Here is a 22,078-nt window from a genome sequence, read left to right on the forward strand (position 1 = left end):
GAATGATTATTATTGTATTGTTGCTCAAGCGGTGCAGTATGTCTTGCTTTCTTGCCATTGTCCTTGGCTCTATGAGGGTATGAGTTGCTGGGAGGTCTCTAGATGTGCTGGAGCTAAAGGGGACATTAACATCCCTCTGGTTGCCAGGTGTCCCCCTGTTGCTAAAATTTGAGGGTGGACATACATATACGAATTTCATCCTCTTTAGGGCACACCACCGAGAAGTTGCAGGATGAGTAGCGCAAGTGAAAGAAAAAGCTTGAATGTTTTGTGATGTTACGGGCGTATAAGCTGAGAGGGTTAGTTTAAGGTGTATCACATTTTGGATACAACATGTATAATGTGGAGAGCTCAGAGACACTTTGATATGTGCTATGATGTGTGTGTGTGTGTGTGTGTGTGTGTTTGTGTATGTGTGTGTGCGGTCACACGATTGCTAAACTTTTTCCTTCATCAGTGACAAAGCTAAGATCCCTTGGTTGGTTAGTGCTTGTGCAAAGAAGCAAAATCAGATGTCAACGATATGACCTGACGGAGGATACATGTAACATGCGGAGCGAAAATCAAACAGAAAGAAAAACTGGTGCATGTCCAAAAAGAGAGAAAAAGTATAATGAAAGATGTTTGCCTTGTGTGATGACGTACTGGCGAATATAATTCACTACTATGGATTATTGAGTGTAAATGTTAGATTACATTGATAAGTGCAGCTACATCATTTTATGTCAATTTTGAACTATTATTTTGGTGCGCTGAACATGCTGAAGGTGTATTCTTTACACGATTTTGGGTGTCGTGCGCCTCAGTCGATGATGTTCAATTTGAGGCCGCAGAGCTTCACTGCACCGTCTGAAGCAACGCTTGGTTTCACTTTAGAGAAACTGTCGAGTTTTTAAGCTGAATGCATACATTTACCTGTCTGCTGATTCTTTTTTAAAAACCTGTTTCGTATGTTTCTCTTTTTTTTGTTCGTTTTGTATTTTTGAAAATGAAGTGGTTTCACTGCATGTAAATCTTAGTCCCCAACCCTCCAATCCCCTCCCTAACACCGCAGACTGGTTCTCTCTACCCAAAGTTGAAAACTCTGAAAATAAAAGCCATGCGGTGTGTCCAAAGGTTTTCACGATTAAGAATCTGTAAAAATGTTGCACAAGGTCTTGTTTTTTTTCTTGTTGATATAAAAATATATTAATCTCTAATGTAATCCTTTCAAAGAGATCATTGTCCTCTTTGGCTAACACAGCGTTATTTAGAAAAGCAAAATGTCACTTGATTTGAACACACATTTACATCTTTCTGTTCTTTTCTTCGTATAACGTGAAGTTTTGCGGGTTTACAGCAATGTCTCTCGCCATGGAACAGTTTTGTTTATGTTTACTCATTTGAGAGCTATGGACGGCTTGTCCTAACTTGATGTTGTTGGTGAGATCAGTATTTTGAGATATGATTTTTGTCGGTCATGTGACCTGCAGAAAAGGGCCATGAGAATACAAAACTTGATTTTATGTTCAATGTTAGCTACGTTTGGATATGTGGGGGCTCTTAAACTGATTTTAGAGGTCATTTTAAGTCTTCTTTAGTGAATGGAGCCAAATGCATCCGAGAGAGGTTATGTAGAGCAAGGGTAACTGGTGGTGACCGACCCCAGCGACCTCTGACCTCCATAACTGCTCTCTGCCGTTCAACGTAAGCTTCTTACGGATAGCTTGAAGTGTACTTGAGAGGTTAACAAGGAAGACCTTCCCACTTCAGAAGCACTCGTACGTATAAACCTGCTCAATATGATGTACGCACATCTGGATTTCGCTGTTGACCTTCATTATTGGTTGGAAAGAATTACGAACGCTATCACCATGGGAACACTGTGAAAATGCTCCTAGTTACACAGACAACTGCATGTGGTGGAATTGATTCTAACTCTAAAACTCAGAGCGGGAAGATGCAAGGAGATTCAAGGTGGCCGTGTTCGTGATGTATTCATGTCCTCGTGTCAAGGTTCGCATGTGTGTGCATATGTGTGCGAGTGTCTCTGCGATGACTGTTGTCTTTGGGTGTGCTGAGGTGATTGTGATGACCCCGGGTGACCTCTCATTTCGCGACTACACCGTTTGTTCTGCGGCTGTCGGGTTGGACCTCAGGTAAAGTGTGTGATGCCATAACGCAAGGTTGCAACCTAATGTAGAGCCAGGTAACCGTAATCAAAGTTCTAGAAAATGCTTACATATTTGGCTATTATAACCACCTTAAATGTTGAATATATAGTTATATCATAATATATAAGAGAACACTGTTTTTATCCTTTTTCTCTAAAAAAATCACTGATTCAAAATGCCCAAGTGTAAAAAAGTGACTACATCTGAAGCCAGACTGTGTTACTGGGCAAGATTTGGGGTAAAATTGCACATGTTGGATTTTTTGTTCGTTTCGCATTATTTCCTTGACCAGTTCTCTTATTTTGCCTGAATTAAATCAAAGCTCTCGGCAGACATTCTCTGTCACATTCATTAGACTGTCCCTCCTCATGGATTCCCCTCATGTCAATTCCAGCCCCTCCTCACACTTCTGCTAATTCAATACAGGCAAATGTTGGGAAGGACTAGCATGTTGTGTAAAGAGAAAAGGAAAAAACTCTACTTGTGTATTTTGTTCGAAACTAAATGTGTGTGTGTGTTAGAGAGAGACTCAGTCCAGGCCCATGTAGAGTGGATGTACGGGGAGCTCGGTAGCTCCCACTGCATGTTAAAGAGCGATAGTGACCAGGCCATCCTTTAAGCTTTGTGCTGCTTGCTGGTCTTGAAGGAGACCTGCAACACGCGGTCGCCCAGGCGATAGCCGTTCAGGCTGGCGATGGCCATGGCCGCCTCGTCGTAGTTGGTCATGGTGACAAAGCCAAAGCCCTTACACTTGTTGGTGGTGAAGTCACGGATGACCTTGACGTTCGTGACGGCGCCAAACGGTCCGAAGAGCTGCCACAGGACGCTTTCGTCAGCTTCGGGGGACAGGTTGTAGACGAAGATACACCAGCCAGCTCCTGTGGGCCCGGTCAGGTTGACTCCAGCTAGACTGGTCATGCTGTCAATGGTTATCGGCGAGAATCTGGGAAGGAAAGGAGAGCTACTATGGGTGTCATTCTGAAGTTCCATACATCATCACACGTTCCTGCCATTTAGATACGTGACTGGAAACCCTCGAGTGATCCCCACAGCCGCAGATAACTAATTATATTAACTAGCGAAATTCACTGTCGACCTCTGCAGAAATAACACAACACATCCAACAAAGTCACAATATTAAGCAAAACATAGAAACCTAGATAGGGATGAAGGCAAAATCAACAGAAAATTGTAACAAACAGAGGAGACGCAAACGGAATCTTGTATGTCCATGCTGGTGGAAAAAAGGACATTAAAGCAACCAAAACTGAAAGAAATTATAATGTTAGTTCGATACAGAAATACATACAAATCAGTTCAATCAAGGAATCAACCAAAAGAAAGAAAAAAAGGTTCAACAAAGCCATGCCAGAATGTCCTGCTGTATGGAGCTGATACTGTATGCATAAATGATGCAGTTTGGCTACGTCGATCTAGCTTAATGCATTATCTATAGATTTAAGTCAGCAGGTGGTATTCCGGGCACTTTGTTTGAGCTTGTTTGGCATGGATGCTATATTAAATGGACACCTTTTTTTTAGAAATTACCTCTTGACTCCGTAGCTGGCGTTTAGTAAATTGTCGAGTCTGCAATGCAAGAGGGAGAGTGACGGGGGTGAAGATATTAGTCGCAAGAACCAACAACCAGAGAAAAGCGTTTGCGCGCAGCCATGCATTCAGCCACCAGGGGGAGCGCTTTACCGGGCCTGCCATCCACCAATCAGAAGGCGCGTCTCGTCCGTGACGCAGTGCGCACAGTGCCCTCAGGCGATGAGCGCTCGTGAAAGCATCGCTGCCGTGACTGATTCATATAAGGTCTTTTATAGACCGTTGTTTTAAAGCACTCTTTATGAATGGGTTCAAGGAGATTTGTGGCAAATTTACACATCGCCCCAATTAGCTCCGGACCCGTAATGATTCATCAAATCCCCCTGGTGCCGTGAATGCGCTGCGGTTTAAAGGAAAGACCGGCAGAGGAACACAGACACAGAGGAAACAGCGGATCGGCGGCAGTACCTGAAGCGCTGGGTCTGGTGGTGCAGAGGACCGGTGTAGCGACGGGCGGCTGTCTGGTAGAGCTGGGTTAAGAGGGCTTGTCCCGTCTTCTGACTGGGGTTGTTGGCGAACTTGACGGTGATGGGTTCGGCGGCGCCCAGGGGCTTTTGTCCGTTGAGACCTTTGATGGCCTCCTCGGCTTCGTTGCGTTTGTCGAACCGAATGAAACCCACCCCTCGCGATATACCTGCTCCGGACAGAAAGCGACGTAATGTAAGCACCTTTCAAATGACGTGATGCACTTTCAATTATGCCAATATATCATTTCATATCATTCAATATACCCGAATGTTACTTCAACAATAGATTTTCGGGTTAAAATCGCATACGAATAGCTCCTATCCAAAAATAAACGTTTTGCTACAAATTTGCTAGGGTCTGATGACAATAATTGTAATTGAAGGTTAAAATATATATATATGTATCTGAAAAACATGTTTTTTTTACTACACCTTTTTTATAATAAATAATAATCATGGTTACTTAAAGGTGTCATAGATGATATTAAGGTTAATATATATACATATATATGAAAACCATGTTTTTTTTCTACTACACCTTTTTATAATAAATAATAATCATGGTTACTTAAAGGTGTCTACGCAATTGCAGGTTAGCCTAACACGTTTTTATATAATTTTGATTGGGTATCACTTTGTAAACGTTTAAAAGATTATCTCAATACACTTATTTCAACTAATAAATTAATCCTAAAAACATTATGTTTCTCTCATTTCAAGATTTTGGGTGGTTGGAGCAGATGCATGTTACCACATTTGATAGTGTAATACTTTAGTTGGGTATCATCACTTTATATCTTTTATGTTAAAACATGTTCATCTTTTGATCATATGATCTTGCAGGGCAATGTTAGTTCAATACAGTGGCAGATAAGTCATGTGATCACGGGGTTAAATCACACTATATACGGAGGTAGGCTACTCTGTGTATTCTGTTACGATCTACGTTATAAAGCAAACCCAGGGAAATGTTTGAGCATTACATCCTAATCTTTAATTCGATTTCTAATCCTCCCTGAAGCGGAGTACGGGTTTTTGAAGTGAGGTAACCGTTACCTGTGACCTGGTCGACCAGGATGCGTGAGGTGATGATCCTTCCATACTGGGAAAACAACTGCTCCATGTCCTTCTGACCCATGGTTTTGGGCAGCCCGCTCACATACAGGTTGGCATCACGGATGGAAGCCGAGCTGGGTCTGGCATAGGATACCTATTACGCACACACACACACAGTCGAGAGTTACTTTAAATAGAAATATTAAGAAGCATGCATCAAGACAGCTATGACAGCAGTAAAACTCCAAGCAATACAATCTTTCAAGTGTAGTCGGAGCAGATATGTCACAGCACTGCCACGCTCAAAGGCGAGACATCCGCCCACTCGCTCTCATTCCTCCTTCCTTGAAATCCACATCTCGTACATGCACTTCACTCTTACATGCGCTCCAACCAAGCCCGGTTTCCTTATTAAACACTACTTCAGCTTCACAGCGCTCCTGACAGCAGAAACACAAGCCCACTCTCGCCTTAGGGAGCAGGGAGGAAAATTTGATATCATGGGCTGTTAGTCTAACCAGAGATTTTCCAGAAGACAGCGGCATTTAGAGCCTGTTACGCATTTGGGACATGTCATGAATTATCAAGTCCAATTAGGCATTTGTTTTGACGTTAAAATATGCATCTCATTTTGATATCACCTCGGTATTCCCTTCAAGTCCCCCACCGAGCCGATTTGCTCGTGTTTGAGATGCGAACAGATTTCTCTCATAAAATATGTATATTTATGAGTTTCTGGTTGGGAGTGACTTTGATTGATGGTGTCAGCGTGTGTGCATGTGTTTTTTGAGATAGAGCAACCCCCCCCCCACACACACACACACACACACACTCACCTCCAGCTTTCTTTTGTTTTCTTTCTCAAGGGAAAACTGCTTCTCTGGCAACCGGCAAACCAAGTAAACAGATTACAAGATGCCCAGCGTCCCTGACAACTCCCCAAGCACCCAAAAAAACTAATTTTCCTTTATACTATTGTAAAAGTGTGTTTCTTATTAATTAAAGTGATGTATAAACTGATATAATATAAAATAACGTGATATATTTTTTCCAATATTTAACTACTTAAATAGTTTTCTTTTACATTCAATTACATATTATTTTATTAAAGTGTTATTTTGCGTTTTTATACATTCTTATATTTTCTTTCCACACAAAGAAAATATTGCACAACTAGTACTCCTCATAATTCCTCTTTTATTTACAGCTTTTACATAATTATTGTATTAATGTCATTCATAGTCACCAAACACATATATTTGACAAATGTATTACAATCCGTTGACATAAATGTATGAATACACAGAATAAGGTTCAGAAAGTATATTTTATCCTAAATAACATGTTTTGCCCTAGATATTTTAAGCCGCCCGATCAGATTATGTTTTGCCGTGAGAACTTGGAATAATCAGGCGTGTTTTTCCACCATATGTGTGTTTGCGTGTCAGAGGCAAGTATGACTAAGCAGCTGTATTGTTGAGGTAGGGGTGTAATTGTGCTGGGTGGGTGAGTGAGTGTACAGCAGGGACTGGGGTGGGAGGGGGCGATGCTGCCCCATAATTAACCCTCTCCCTGACGCTCCCACAGTACAGATGGTCCCTGCAGCCCATATGGCCCTAATCCTGTCATTGGCATTCGTCTCCATTCTAGCCTTTGCTCCTGCGCCCCGTCTCCCTCTCCGCTTTCTACCTTTCTAACGATGCCTTATTGACATGGAAACTATGACATTTGCCCGGTTTAAGGATATGAGGGCAGCGGGCACACGAACGCTGAATGTCAGAACAGTGGGAATACTGACTGAATGCATTAAACAAACAACATGACTAGGACAATAGCAATAAGACTCAGTGTTGTGTAAATAGCTGTGCCTGTGATGTCATTCTGCAGATTGACTGTGGCCTGTAGTCATTATTTACAGAATCGCAGTGCTTCGGGATGCGCTCAATAACGGTGCTTTAGGATTTATGTTGTGGACTCTTGTCCTACACATTAAAATGCATTAACCATGCAAGATAGACAAAAATTGCTTAGGAGTTATTTATTTTCAGTGTGTTTTGTAGTTACTGCTGTTTACAATCTCTGTTTTCTCTGAATCGGAGCATGGTTGAGTCAGTCCTGTCTAAAAGGCATGTACTGTACCTGAACTGTAGCTTGGCAGTGTTTCTATAAACATTGTAGAAAAACCAACTTCTTCAAATGTTGACATAAACGTCCTCATTGTCAATGATGCTATTTACACACATCCACAATATACGTGTGCTCAAACACGCTGAATCCACGGAAGCCAGCTTAACCACAGATTCTCGCCTTGGTTTTGTGTTCGTGTTTGATCTATGGTGATCAGGTGGAGGAACAGACCGGACTGTTTAATCTCTGGCTTTCAGAATCCCAGTCAGACATTTCTCCACCCCTCAGCCCAGCTGAATTCGGGACAAAGAAGGCCCTAATTAGCCAAGATGGGAGGCAGATGGGGCTCTCTCTCTGCTGACCTCCTAGCCTCACATTGCATCCCCCTAATTACATTTCCATCACAATCACCTCTGCACACAACCCTCTGCTTTCTGACCTCCACTCTTTCTTTTCTTTCGCCCCTTTTGTTCACGCTACCGTCTCCTCCCCTGCGCCCCGCCCTCTTTTCTCCACCTCCCCTGCTGTCATGTCTGTCTTGGGCTGCGTGTCGCTCCCTTTCTTCTGCCGTATTCCCCACATCCTCCCCATTGCGTGATCGAAGAGTGTGGGGTCGAGCATCCCTTACCTTGATTGTTTTGGTCTGCAGTTTGAGTCCGTTGAGCGTGTTGATGGCCTTGTCTGCATCGTTGGGATCCACGTAGTTTACGAAGCCATAGCCTAAACTCTGACCTGGAATAAAATAAATGAAAATACACTTGACGCGTTTCTGCTTTGATGCCAATGTTTGCTTAGCTGATGTTAAATTAAAGATGTTACCTGTGATCTTGTCTCTGACTAATTTGCATGACTCGATCTCGCCGATGCTGCCGAAGAGGCTCTTGAACTCTTCCTGGGTCATGTTCTGAGGCAGGTAGTTGACGATCAGGTTAGTTTTGCTGTCGTCTGTGGTGCCGTTGGTGCTGATAACGGGGCCATTAGGCAGGCTGGTTCCGCTCGGACCGTTGGACACCTGAGTTTCCATGGTGCTAATTATCTGCAGGTGGAAAAATACCCAAAAGAGTTATTTGTGTAATCCAAGAGCTTTCTCCATACACGCTACTTCATCGTCTTTGAGAGGTTGGAAATCAATGTGTCTGAGGGCCTGAGCACTGGAGGAGAACAATGTCCCACCTCCCCTCCTCATCTGACAGCTTTCTCCCTCACTTCAACTCTTTCGATCAGCCCCTGGGTCTACAGATGTCACAGTCCTTTCACGATTTCCCTGCCCCCATTTTCTCTATGTGGGGTCAAACGGCATTACATCACTGCTAGAGCCTCTGAGAGGTTGGGAGAGAAATAAATGATGTTTTCAATTCTACCTGCTAAAACGAGAAAAATGTGCTCTTGACATCTCGAAATGACAAGTTCTTATTGGCACCTTATTTGTGTGAAAATGTTGAGTGTGTGTCTGAGTCTACGGGTTCATCTGTGCTGCCGTGAAGAACAGCATGAGGCTTAATTTGGCCTATAGGGGATTTTCAAACAACAGATGTATGCAGGTTGTAGACGCAACTTTCGACTACCTTCCTCAACGGTCACTTTCGTTCCCATCTTCCAGAAGCCTGCACAACATCTTCCGTAAACCAGTGCTCAAGATTACACAATAAGCTTTCTATCTTTTATCATTTTTGTAAAATTATGTATTCGACTTTTTATCATTTTGGCTGGATATGTTCCACGATTCACGAATTGGCAAGTTATGTATGTTCATATATTAGTCATCCTTTTTAAACGGGCTCTTTCTGGGCCCTGGGGTGGAACAGGGTGTCTCACCAATTTAATTAAGAATGCATCCGTCATCTTTCTGTTGGATCCACACTATCAACAGGCAGAGTCGTATGCCACAAGTGCCACGATACGTTTTTACGAATAAAATTCTATTTGTGATTGAGCTGGGAATGTAATTTAACTCTTTTTCAATTTTTATACACATTATTAAAAACACAATAGTTCCTTTTGATCACAAACAGGTGCATTCTTTTGTACCGTTGATTTTCTTTTCTTTGTTCTCTTTTCAGTATTGCCTCTGCGTCTCATCTCTCTCTAACACGCTGGCCCCTCAGTGGAATGATTTATTCCTGCCTTGAGCCTTACCTCAAACCAGGTTGCCCAGGTAACAGCAGCTTGACGACTGTTGCTATTGGCCGGCTTCTTGACTTTTAGCAAACCTTGCATGTATGTGTGCATGTCGTATGTGTTTATATAAGATGGACTAATATTATTGAAAAACACCATGTAAGCTAGCTCTCTGTTATTACCACTTTTGTTTAGCATTAATCAAATACGCCAACGGGCAGAATGTATAGGCTATCTCAGCCAAATTGACACAGCCAAGGAGAAAACTCGGAAAGACAGAGATGAGTGAGTTATTAAAACATGGATTTAGGCAACACTGCTGGCTATAACCAATTTCAATATCATCTGAACAAGGATGGTTGGCTTTCTTTCAACACAAATTGTCATAAAATGGCATCTGGCCCTATTGCTTTGTTCTTTGGAAATAGCTCTCACGCCTGCAGTTAAGAAATATCTTGGGTTTTGCACGTAAACCCAAGTCAGACAGGCACTGCCCATGCGTTGACACAAACAGAGCGAGTCTTTACACAAAGTGACAGGATCAGGGCAAATGTGATGCATGAACTGAAGTAAACCCCCCTATGGCAAGCCACCCATCCTCAGCGACGAATGTAACAAGTTACACAACGCCGTGCTCTTCGGACGCAGAGAATGAAACACACTATCTCACTGCTTGGATACCGAAGCCAGCGCGGCAGAGGTGGAGTAGACCTTCATTTCAAAATACATGACTCACAAAGACAGCTGAGAGACTGCTTAGCGCTGCGTTTATATTCACTGCGCTCCTTTGACATCACACACCTGAATTTACACTATTAAAAATATTGCTTATAAAACATAAACATCAAAAGTAAAATCATGGCTGTGGTAGGAAGGGCGGACAATCCTGTCCCAGCATGTACTTTTCTATTTCTGGAAGAGTTTTCCCTCAATATTTAATGCACTGCATCAGCATCGCCTACACAAGGACCCAGACTCGCACGCAAACAAGAGCCCTGCATCTTATACGCAAAACCTATTACCTCCCCACCACCACACTGATAAAGATAAATGACTGCAAAGATTCCTCTTCGTGAATGTGCAATTAGAGTCTGAACAAATAACCGTCAACTGTTGGGGAAATTGAGGCTTTAAGGTTTATTTTGTGTTTTTAAGGTAGATAGATGTGTTTTCAGCACTGTTAAAAATGAATAAAAAGAAAAATAGCTATAAGCTGTGCACTGTAAACGTTTTTGCTGTAGCTATGCAGCTAGTTGCCAGTAATTTACTGTATAGATTTATATTGATCTAATTTATTGGCAACAGTTTGTTCAAAGAGGAATGAATATTAAACATTAACACGTATTTATCTTTACAAAAAAATGATAAAATAACAGCCTCATGCTAAATATTCTGGGAACCAGAATCCACATAATCCTTTTTCAGTTTTTTTCTGATTTTGGTTCCCAGAAGGCTTTGCATGAGGCTGTTTTTTTAAGTTTTTATCTGAAAGGATAAAGACTTGTTAATGTTTAATGATAATTTATCTTTGAACAAACTGTTGCCAGTAAATTACGTACATGTAAATCTACAGTATATTACTGGCAAACTGCTGCCAGTAATACTGTAATTTCTACAGAATATTTTTACAGTGTGTAGTAAAATCTCAAAGCCTTTATAGATTAATATAGCCAGTTTCTGTTTTGAGAGAAATATAAAAACAGTTAAGTATGTGATTTAGCAATAAACCTTAGAAATATTTTACAAATTTCCAGAGAATTCTGAACACAGACAGGCCTGATAGCAGCGTGTGATAAAGACGATCGGCCTCACGTCACTTCCTTGATGTCCCTGTGCTGTGAGGGAGCCATTTTCTTAAAATAAACACACAGCATCCGGGGAGGTAAACAAATAAAGCATAAAGCAGATCTAATCTTTAGCTGTATGCAACACGTCAACCTTCATTTTTCAATCTGACAGGACATACATTGCATTATGTTCTCAATGTTCTTTGAGAACGTGTCAAAAGTAATCAAATCCGCGCTAGTAACATTTCTCACAAGCCTAATGTGGACCAAAATATTGCTTTTTTAATTCATAATTTATACATTTTTTTTAGACAGGTTAGACAGCGTTTAGACAGGCTCCTGACTGAAATGTGAATGCTGGATTACCAAAAGGCCGTTTCAGTAACACAGATTACAGGATTATCCTAAACAAAAGGCATTAGCTACACTCTCACTGCAGCTTAAAGGATCACTGTGGCAGCTGTAAAACAACAGGACACAAGTCAAAGCCCAATATTCACAAGCGCACATTGAACGGATAAACCCTTCCTCTTTGTTATTTATTTTCGTCCGTGCCTGGGAAAATAAATTGGGTTAATTTTGTCTCAGAAATGGTGAGCGCAAACGATAATCAGTTTATTGCGCAAATTTCTGTATAATTTTCTTAGCCCCCTTTGTGAAAATGTATTTTTTAATGATTACTTTTAGCGAGAACGCTAACGCAAAACGAAAGGCTTTTTTGAAGCATTATTGCTGTTTGGTCGCTATCCAGAGTGCTGAAGTCGGGAGTGGCTCAGAGGGGATCCCGTTTGAAATCAGCGCATTTGCTTTCCTTCCGTAAAATAATGAAGACCTACTCTTTCTTTGCCGTGGGCTGAATTTTATCGAGTGGACATTAAACTCTTTATGGCGACTTTTAAAATAAACGCGTTGTCTCGGCCCAGCCGATTACGGATCGTTTAAAATCGTTATCCCCTCGTCCTTTGATTGGATAAGTACGCGTGTGCTCTTCGGGCATTCATAAATCCAAGCTCCTTTTTGCTGAATAAACGTATTGACACAAGCGAACAAAAGAGCCACCCGTTCCTCCTCTACAGAGACCATGGCAGCACTATGAATATTAATGTAAACAGTAGCGCTTTGTGTCGAGGCCAGAGGCTGCATGCGGGACTCTCCGGGAACAATGAGCATCGCTTCTGCCTTCACTTTCTCTCTATTCTGCATCCCACGATAATAATAATAATAATTTACAATACATATTAATGTACGGGAAATAAAAAATAATGGGTTAAAAAACGACAAAAGTGGGGGAATTGGATTCTATTCGTTTGACATGAAATACCAGCAGCTCACGTCTTTCTCTCAGACTTTTATATATTTTAAATGTTGTGTTTGAATTTGTTATGGTTAAAATTGTAATAATATCCTGGACAATATTGACCTTATCTGTCAAGTTAGTCGCAATTCACTATAGACGAGTCCTGCCGATGCTATCAATTATAAAGCTTTTAAAATGACGTTATTTTCTCAGTGACACACTGAGGGGTTCGTACATAAAGACGATCGGGCTGTGTATCGGTTGTGGTGTCCTTGAATTGTGTAAGCGCCTGGAGAAGGTTATCTGACTCAACGGTTTTATTTGGCACTGCGGTAGAGGCTCGTGCTCACGGAGGACTGCGGAACAACATGCCGACGGGCCTTCATTCATCACAGCTCACAGACCCGTCACGCAATCTATTGAGAATTAATACGAGAAGAAATGCGTTTGTTTGACGTCACCGTAAATCAGGGCAGCCTGTCCTTCACAGCATCGTTTCGTGGTACCTGGGAGAAAGAGATCCCCCTATGCCTACTTATTTTTCAGGTCCATCTAAACTCAACCGCAAAATGTCGTGGATCTCACCAGGATTTCCAGGCCACGAGTAATTAGCTTGTGTATAGTTATTATTAAATGAATAAATACAACGTGGGTCGCCATTAAAGCGAATGTGGCGTCTGATATTTGCGAGAGTTCGATTCTTGACAGGACAAAGACGATTAGCTGGCAACACCCTGCACGCAGCAGGCCTGGACAATAACACGTCAGAAGTGCATCTAACGTTTTGAATATTCGCCCAAGGACGCGAGACATATTTTAAGCACGTGTTTATATTTAAATGTGCTCCTTTGTCGTTGTTTGTCGTGTCTACGTGAAGGTGGTGAACGCGTGCCATCGCTGTCTTGTCGAGAAGACACGCCCAAATCGATTGGCATCAGGCCTCTGTCTCTTCCCCACATTTCTCGCTCAAATTGTTGCGCTTTATCCGTAGACTTCGTGCCGCGATCTCTAATGTTTCACCGCGAGCTTTAAGAATTTCGTCCTGTCTGATTCCATCCAAACCGATGCATAGTATCTCCCCTCCCCCTACGGGTGACTCGACCTTTTTCTTTGCCTGTGCTCTCTGCGGGCTCTCAGCCTCCGAGGCATCGTGTTTGTCTCAGAGTTTCGTCTTGAGCATCCTTTTCGCAGCGCGAGGAGGAGAGAGGGGCAGAAGCATGTGCCCACTTACGCCCTTCTGCTTTAACAGCACCTCACCTATTCATGTGGAATTCCTCGGCTCTCTGTCTCGTTTTAATTCCTTGTCACCGCTAGAATGTATTTATATTTTGACGGCCAAAAATAGATGTACATTGCCGATGCCGAATGCTTTGGCGCATGCATTTTTACGAGCTGTTAAAATGGCAGACGGAAGCAATGTTTTGATTCTTCACTTAAAACGTCGAAGAAGAAAGCTGGGCTTTAGCGATGGTTGCGCATGCCTGTATCGCATTACTTACACCCAGGTCTAATCGTTAATCTTGTTTACAAAAGCCGCTATTGGTACGTGTGCGTTATGACCAAATCCAAGATGAACATTTTCAACTAGCTTGCATTTAGATGAATATGAAAATATGCAAATGAACCTAGGCTACTTAAAACCAAAGCTGCGCTGTTGCTTATGTATTTGCTATCTGTATCTGGATGTTTCCACACATTGTGGAGGACCCTCAAATTGATTTTGTGTCATTGTTATAGTTGCTTGTAATAGAGACAAAAAGGTATACGTACAGTAACCATTCTTGACGTACGGAGATGATAGCGATCTAGGTCCTTCAATTTTCAGGTCTCAGGCCGGTTTGCTGTTATCTCACGGCTGGCGCTTTTACGCTGAGGCAAATGTCAATTTCCAAACGAAAAGAAAAAAAAAGAAAAAGGAAAAAGACAGTCTTGGTCAGGAAATCTCAGCCCGTGCGATTGTAGGTTTCCTCAGCAGCGTGAAAAGGAGGAGAAGGGGGTTTTCTTCAGGATGATGATGAGAGAGAGATTTCTCTCTGTGTGGCGTGGGCGTTGGTACAGAAAAAAAGAGAAGCAGTGATCCCCAGTAGGGTGTGTCCAGGGGAGGGTGTTGTGGTTCTGCTGTTGTGTGTGTATTTCCCAGCTCCTCGCAGGCTTCTTCTGTGCCTCTGCTGCAATGTTCTTCTCTTATGTGTCCTTCTGCCTGGCAGAGCTCGCTCCTGATTGGCTAATTGTGCAGGGAGGGTACTACATGGCAGCCATTGCAATGCGCTCTTCTCCCATTATCCCCTTCAGGAGAGATCACCCATCCCTACACCCCCACCCGTCTCTCCACTCTTCCTTTTGCCCTCCCTTTCTTCCTGCCCCCTCGACGCGCACGCAGAGCCGAGTGAATAGAGCTCCACCTGCACTCAGAACAGATGGATGCAGAAAAAGACAGGAGCCATGCTTTCTTCTTCTGTTTGCCCCTCTCTCATCTTCCCCCATACTCGGGGCTCTTTTTTTCCCTTGATTTCACATTATTTGTCCTTCCCCTGCAGCTCTTTCGCGTTCATCTGTTGCGTTCCTCCCGTATTCTGTGCTCCAGTGTGACGCGCTGCTTTCTAAAGAGTTGTAAAGAACGCTGAGTAAATGGAGTGAAGAAGCACAGCATTTGTTCCACATTGAGAAGGTAAAATGGCTGTGTAGACAACAGTGCAAAGGCATACATGTGTGAAGGTCATTAATGCGCACAAAGAAGCCCACTCTTTCAATATCTAGCAAAAGTGTGTACTTATTCACTCCTTTGATATAAATTATGTCAGGAGCATATGGTGCATTTTTCAGAGACATTGATGGGAAGCGTCGATTACATAATAACCTGATATCTAGCAATACCTGTAAGAAGAGACAATATTTAAAACACAACGCGACTATAAACAGAGACAGTCTTGGGTGTCACATAGATGTCACACGTTATTGTTGTTATATAATCCCACACAATGACAAAATGTCAAGCAACACATGAAATGGTGTAGATGCATCACACGCATTACACCTGGCAGTAGATGAGTTGCATTAACTGCGACCTTATTGTGTGGTGCTGTTATTAAACATCGACACGCTGATTGCAGTGGTTGTTATCTCAAGCTCCCTTCCCCCCTCCAATCTCAGCGAGAGGGTAGAGCTCACCGAGACAGGCTGTTTGGTCTCATCTATAATGCATCTTCTGCCCAAGGACTTGATGTGTGACAAATGACCTATTTCTGCGCAGACCCCCACAGGGCCTCGACCTGAGGGAGCGGGCATGGCGGCGAGCGCAGTTCTTACGTTTGTGGTATGTGGTGAACGCACACGGTTCTCCTCTAGTAAGTTTGACGACAACGCTGCGGAACGTGTAGGCATATGGAAATGCACGCTCACAGCTCGCAAAGATGTGTTTGTTTTGTGTTTACGTGAGCTGTGGCTCTCCCACATCTGCATTGGCCTTGGATGACCTTGTGGAAATCTCAGCTGGCTTCCTGTCTTCAGCTGATGTTCTCCAGCGATTATGCAGATTGTAGATAGACAGTCACAGCGCAGGTATCAGGCATTAAGAGTCAGAGTTACCGAGTGGGCGGTATTGTCGTTGGCGTGCAAATGCGCTGTAATGCAGATCAGAAAAACAGCATATTTTCTGCGTGTCTACAATGAGTAATATACACAATAATATATATTCTGCCTGCCGAGTTCTTAGGAATTCAGCCGAGATGGGCGAGTGGGTGGATGCGTTCAAACTCATTAACCTTTTGCGGATTTCAAGGATGGAGATTGTTGTACATTTCAAGGTCGCAGGTTAACAGTGAAGGCCGAGCGTCGACTTATCTTGGCCGTCCTGTAGATTCTTCACGACAACCTGTCAAACTGTTTGCCCACGCCCTCCTTCGCTTGTACTTCTTCTTTTTGGTCCTTGTCCTGCAACTCTACCCCAGTCAGTGTTGTCCCTGTCTGATATTTTACATAATTGCCTTACATAAGTAGCCGGCTCAGCTCGGAGCTTGGATGATATTAGAGGCGATGAATATTGCATGAGGAAGGCACTCGTTATGCGTTAATAAGAGGATAGAGATGGGCCCGCTGTCAATCTGTCTTAACCCCGCCCACTCTATTCTGACATTCCTCAGACTGTGCATGTATGTGCGTTTGCGTGTGCGCGAAGGCTGGTCACGGAGACGGAGGAAGGGACCTGGGCGAGAGGGAAAGATTTAGCATTAGGTGCTGGTGTTGTTTTATGCTTTGTGAGGTGAATAAAGACAGCACTTGTGGCACAAAGAGCCCGGGTCTGTTAGCTGCCTACGGTACCAGACGCACCCCGTTCACACTTCACTTGAATAAACCAGTTTAATTGCAGAGGCTCATTAGGGGTCTTCACTGGCAGCGGGGCAGCTGAATCCAGTCCGTGGGTAAGAGGGCATCTGAAGCACCCATTTACCACCCTGATTCAGAGGATCAAGGATGGCAGTTGCTTGAAGCTCTTTCAGTAATTTCACTGATGATTTTTAACGTTCAGGAGCCCCTCCAGAAGAGCTGATTAAGAGACGGACGCTTTTGTCCCGGACGCTATTTCGGCATAACAGACTCTAAGGCTCTTGTTTGCTCGTTCAGTGATCATAGATTTTAGACACTTCTTTTGGCCGTTAAAATGTGACGGTGTGTAGATTCGTGGTGCAAAAACAGGAAGCTGTGCACTGGTTATCTTATAACAAAAAGTGTGTTTCACATTAGCAACTCGTGAATTTACATTTATGGGAAGCATGTTATGATCGCGCTGAATCTATTATCACCAGCAAAAGAGAAATGATTGTGTGAAACAGATGTGTTCCATCGCTACAGCTAGTGTTATTCCCTTATTGTGGTCTGAAGGAACAGATTATAGCTTCTCAAAGATCTGAGCTGAAGAAGATTTCTCTTGGGTTTCTACAGTGTTTTTAAGTATTTCCAATGTGAAATGTTTCTTCTAGTGTAATTCTAATCTTACTTTAAAGTGTGCAAAATACAAAAGTATGCACTACAGATTAATTCATTACAAGTACAGTGTTATATCAGAGATATTAATTTAAACAAGATGCGACACTGCCGTCACAATGATTGGCGAGGAATACAATATGGCCTTAATTTAAGTTTAGGAAACTAGCTTAGAAAAGTTCATGTCATGTTTAATTATTGATTAGAAATATGCTGTGTAATTGTTTCTGCCCGCAATTTTAGAAATATCTGCCTTCCCCAATGCAAGTAGATAGGACTGTGGACTTGCTATGATGTGAATGGCTGCCCAGAGACATTACTGACATGGCCGCGCAGTGGCATGACTTACGTAAACGGACTTTGGTTATATGCACCAATACTAAGTTAGCCGATTCTGAAGATTAAATTAATATCGGTAATATATATTCAGTAAAAATTGCTTTTATCAACGGATACCGATTATTGGGCGAATTATCAGTGCGTCTCAACCTCAATGTCCTCAGAACCACCATGTTTGATCTTTCATTGGTTTGTAGCTCTTAAATACTTCACTTCAATATCATGAAGACTCTAGTATTAGTTAAACTTTAGTATTCTCGAAAATCTTTTTTAGTGTTTTTTTGCTTTTGAACATTAATTCGGCTTCTTTTACAAGCGTCTCATGAATTATTAGTATATCTACTCGAGAACGACATATCCACAAAATATACTGCTCTAATCACGTACTGAAAACTGTAACGCAGAACGTAATGGAGAAGAATCTGATTACCAGCTATAAAGAGCGTGACTGCTCATATAATCGTGGTCAATGCTCTGTTTGCCATTTGTTTTGACAGTCTTTCATTAAAGGACCTTGCTCATGATCTTATAAAAGGCTCTTTTAATGTTTTCTTGTAACGTGTCAGCTGCAAAATGTTCAAATTGTACTAGTCGAACAACTGTCAAATGAATACGCGTATGTAATGTAAATATAGTCATAATTCATCAGGATTCAACAGCTTTGAGTCACACCTGATGTATTATGCCATCTCTCTGTATCCTATTATATAAAGTTTAAAATAATAACCAAGGTCTTGTTAGTTCGAATGTGGTTGTTCTGCCAGTTTCACAAGTAGAAGCTCAAAAAATGTAAACAAGATTTGAACATATTTGTTGGCTTAGTCTAAGCGGAGCACTTTAGCACGTCTGTGAGAAGGTGTGATAAGAATGCTTACAGGATTAGACGGTCATAATAAACATCGCAATTAATAAAGAATTACATTGTTCATGTTTTCTTTGCACAAAATCATTTATCTAAAATCCTAATTCCATTTAACACATACAAACATCCCAACTCCATGCATTACACAGGGCGGAGTGGTGTTGCATGTTTCAATGTCTGATCTGATTTTGCTTTGGAGAGAGGAGGCGAGCAGACGAGTCTGATAGGATTAGAGCAGTGAGAGACAGATGCTCTAGGCCTGTGCTCCCACCGTTTATGGGCTCTGAGCCCCAGGGTAACACCGCCGGTCCCTCGGGCGCAAAGGCTTGTGGGAGCATAGGCGGGAGGGTCATGTTGGGTTGGTACAGCCGTTCTCCGCGTATTTCCAGGCCTTTTCAGGGTAATGGATATTGGCTTAAATTGTCCCTGCATGCATTATTTGGCATTTTCACTCTATTTTTCATTCTCTGCCTTGGTGTGTTTTCTTCTGGCTATTATTAGAGCAGACAGGCTGGTGGGAAGAGGAATCCGACGTTTCTTGTCATCTTTTTACTTATTGATTCCCTTCAGCTTTCCGTGCGCATAGCTGTGCTCTTTGGCATGCGACGTGAGGCGCAATAAACACATGCATAAACACGTAAGATATTTCCAAGTTCCACGCCTATACAACAGTCACATTTATGCTCCAGGATGTGCTAATGTGACGGTGGGAGCGGATACCTCGTGTCTAATGGAGAGCGTTTCTTACACCCAGTCTTGTTAAATATAGAGATGCTGTTATAAATCTTTTATCTGGACTCGTCTGCGTCGGTATCCAGGGAGAAAACCTTAAATACACAAACCACCAAAATGTCCTCTTTCTTTTTTCTTTCTTTCTTTCTTCCTTTCTTTCCGTCTCGCAAGCCCTGGCTCATAACACATAAATGCGCACACCTAGATGCTGACAGCAAATCAGCAGCGTACTTACCTTTAATTACACTTAAATGCATTTGCATACTTTTGCATTCAACACATGCTCCACTAACCCTTCACGTCCTTGATGGCATTCGAGTTCCTCGACAATGTTCCCCACCTAAAAATAAGCGCGCTTGAGAATCAGAGAACTCATGCCGAGCGAAACACTCTGAAACGTTACACACACACCATTCCTCTTCGATTTATTAAAAAGAATGGTCGTATTTCTTAACTGTCAGATTGTGTTCTACCCCCACCGGTATCATATTTATCTTCAGTCCCAAACCACCTCATATTTCTCTGTGCAGTCCTGTGTATTCACTCGCTCATCTTTTTCTTTCTCTTTTCCTTCCCGCTTTGCTCTCACCCCACAGTAACAGGAGACTTGCAATCAATAGCACATTAGTCTGGCCGGAAACTCTGCTAGAATTAAATATGAATGACTGAGATTGCGGCTCTACCTGCCACTGAGAGCGCAGGATGAGGCCTAAGAGGGGGAAGGGAGACAGTAAATATACCACTTACAAACCATCAGGCTGGGGTGGGTTACATGCTGTGTATCCGAAGCATGAGGTTTTATCATATAAAACGTAACGCAAGGCGAGGACTTAAATGCTCAAAGCGCATGCTTCCTCAACCAAACCTATGCCATACAAAATAGGCCATGCGCCGCTGTTTCACCCCCGGCTGGCAGCCATTTAAGTGGATCGGTCAGCACAAGCCTCTTCAAATCGAACAGCGTGCGACTTTGATCGGTGTGCTGGAGTAACACGTTGTTTGATTTTCTCGGGGGCTACATTTCATCTCAGCAGAGATGAGGCTGTTTGTGACAGATGGAGTAATATTGTTCCCTTCCCCATCCCGTGAGTGAACCCCTCCCTAGCCCGCTCCTTGACAGATGCAGAGGGAGGAACGGGGCCCACTTCTCTTTCTTCTTATTGATTTGACTGCTTGAACTCTAGTGGATGGTGAGCAAGGCCGTGGGGGTTTGTGATTTCCTGCAAATCAGGGGGTAAAAAATCTGAGTAATGCAAATAAGAGTAATGCTTAGCAGTTTACTGCTTTTTGTCTTACAGTCAAATAAACTCTATAGGTTTACTACCATATGCAAAATGCATTTCTTGTGTTTTCGTAGTTTTTATGTATAGTTTTTATCAGAGATGCACCAATATAAAATGTCTCCATCAATACCGAAAGCTGTTTATTCAGAGTCATATCTTCTGATACCGATACATAGAGTTTGGTGGTTATAATAATTCAATTTGAAAGGTTAAATTAATATGTATTAACTTTCGGAATGTTATTAATTCATATAATGACAAACTGGTTTCTTAACATGTTATATACATTGTCCTTGTTTGATTGACAGGCAGTATCGGCCCTGATCATCAGCTCTTTATAACCCATATTGTGAAATGTAACTTATATCGACTGATACCGATTGATGGCCGATATATCCATTGCATCGTGAACCGCTATAATTCTTAAGAGTATAATTACATTTATTCATTTAATAGATGATTTTTTCCAACAATAAGTATAGTCCACACTCTGCAAGTTTACAAGCATACTGCTTTTGAAGGTAAACAGCATATAAATAATTATCAAAGTCAACTTTAATAAAAACTTAACCAATGGAAGTTAAGGATTGTTAAAATTAGTCAAGTGGAAAATGTGTATTCAGTTTACCTATATATTGGTTCTTGGTGTACGTTCATATACATATATGTTTAATGGTGTATGGTTCTGAAGCTTGTATCTCTACTAAGCAAGAGATTATTGATTATATAGCTCGATTACAGCTGCTCAGGTCAGTTTACTAGTGAGACCACTTGAGCATCCCGACACTGTCCTGGGACATGGCTGTGTTTACTCTAGCAAAAGAATCTTAAATGAACATATAATTCACTGATGTTAAATACGCCTTCTTATGCCTTCAGAAATTAAAAGAGTTTTCCATCCATCAGTCTGACATTCAAGAAAGGAATCATCATTCAGTAAACACAGGCAGGGGTCCAGAGAAATGCGAATCCCTTTTAATTTCTCCAAAGTACCGCAGGCAGTTTCGAACATCATGTTGTCTTATAAGTAAATGCAGGAATTTGTGCCTGCGGAGCACTTGCTATAAACATAATCAATCATGGCTTATCACTAATCTGCTCTTAAGGAGAATGTAACTGTAGATACAGTAAAATGGCGGTATAGATTTCGCTATCTCAGAGTAATTGGCAAGATTTTAATAGATTCAGGAGTCATTAGCCCTGCCTCCCGCTGCCCCTGGCCCATCAGCGACAGGGCAAATTCCATTAAGTGACCAACAGCTGCCCCGT

General features: G+C 42.2%; 1 protein-coding gene across 5 annotated transcripts; it reads right to left on the bottom strand.

Moving 5' to 3' along the window:
* elavl3 (ELAV like neuron-specific RNA binding protein 3) lies at nucleotides 1-14,774 on the bottom strand. Of its 5 annotated transcripts, none has more exons than XM_079456067.1 (7): nucleotides 14,384-14,774; nucleotides 8,231-8,447; nucleotides 8,040-8,143; nucleotides 5,285-5,438; nucleotides 4,170-4,398; nucleotides 3,702-3,740; nucleotides 1-3,096 (listed from the first exon to the last, which is right to left on the bottom strand). In XM_079456067.1, exons 1-7 carry the CDS (start codon nucleotides 14,390-14,392, stop codon nucleotides 2,769-2,771), a joined length of 1,080 nt encoding a protein of 359 aa, XP_079312193.1. In that variant the 5' UTR covers nucleotides 14,393-14,774; the 3' UTR covers nucleotides 1-2,768. The 5 variants fall into 5 exon arrangements, with proteins under 5 accessions (XP_079312193.1, XP_079312192.1, XP_079312194.1 ...); XM_079456066.1 differs by having other exon boundaries at nucleotides 985-3,114; nucleotides 14,384-14,772; XM_079456068.1 differs by having other exon boundaries at nucleotides 985-3,096; nucleotides 4,170-4,395; nucleotides 14,384-14,652.
* Between the last annotated feature and the right edge of the window lie 7,304 nt (nucleotides 14,775-22,078).

Source organism: Barbatula barbatula (genome assembly GCF_947034865.1).
Source record: "Barbatula barbatula genome assembly, chromosome: 5".
Lineage (NCBI taxonomy): Eukaryota > Metazoa > Chordata > Actinopteri > Cypriniformes > Nemacheilidae > Barbatula > Barbatula barbatula.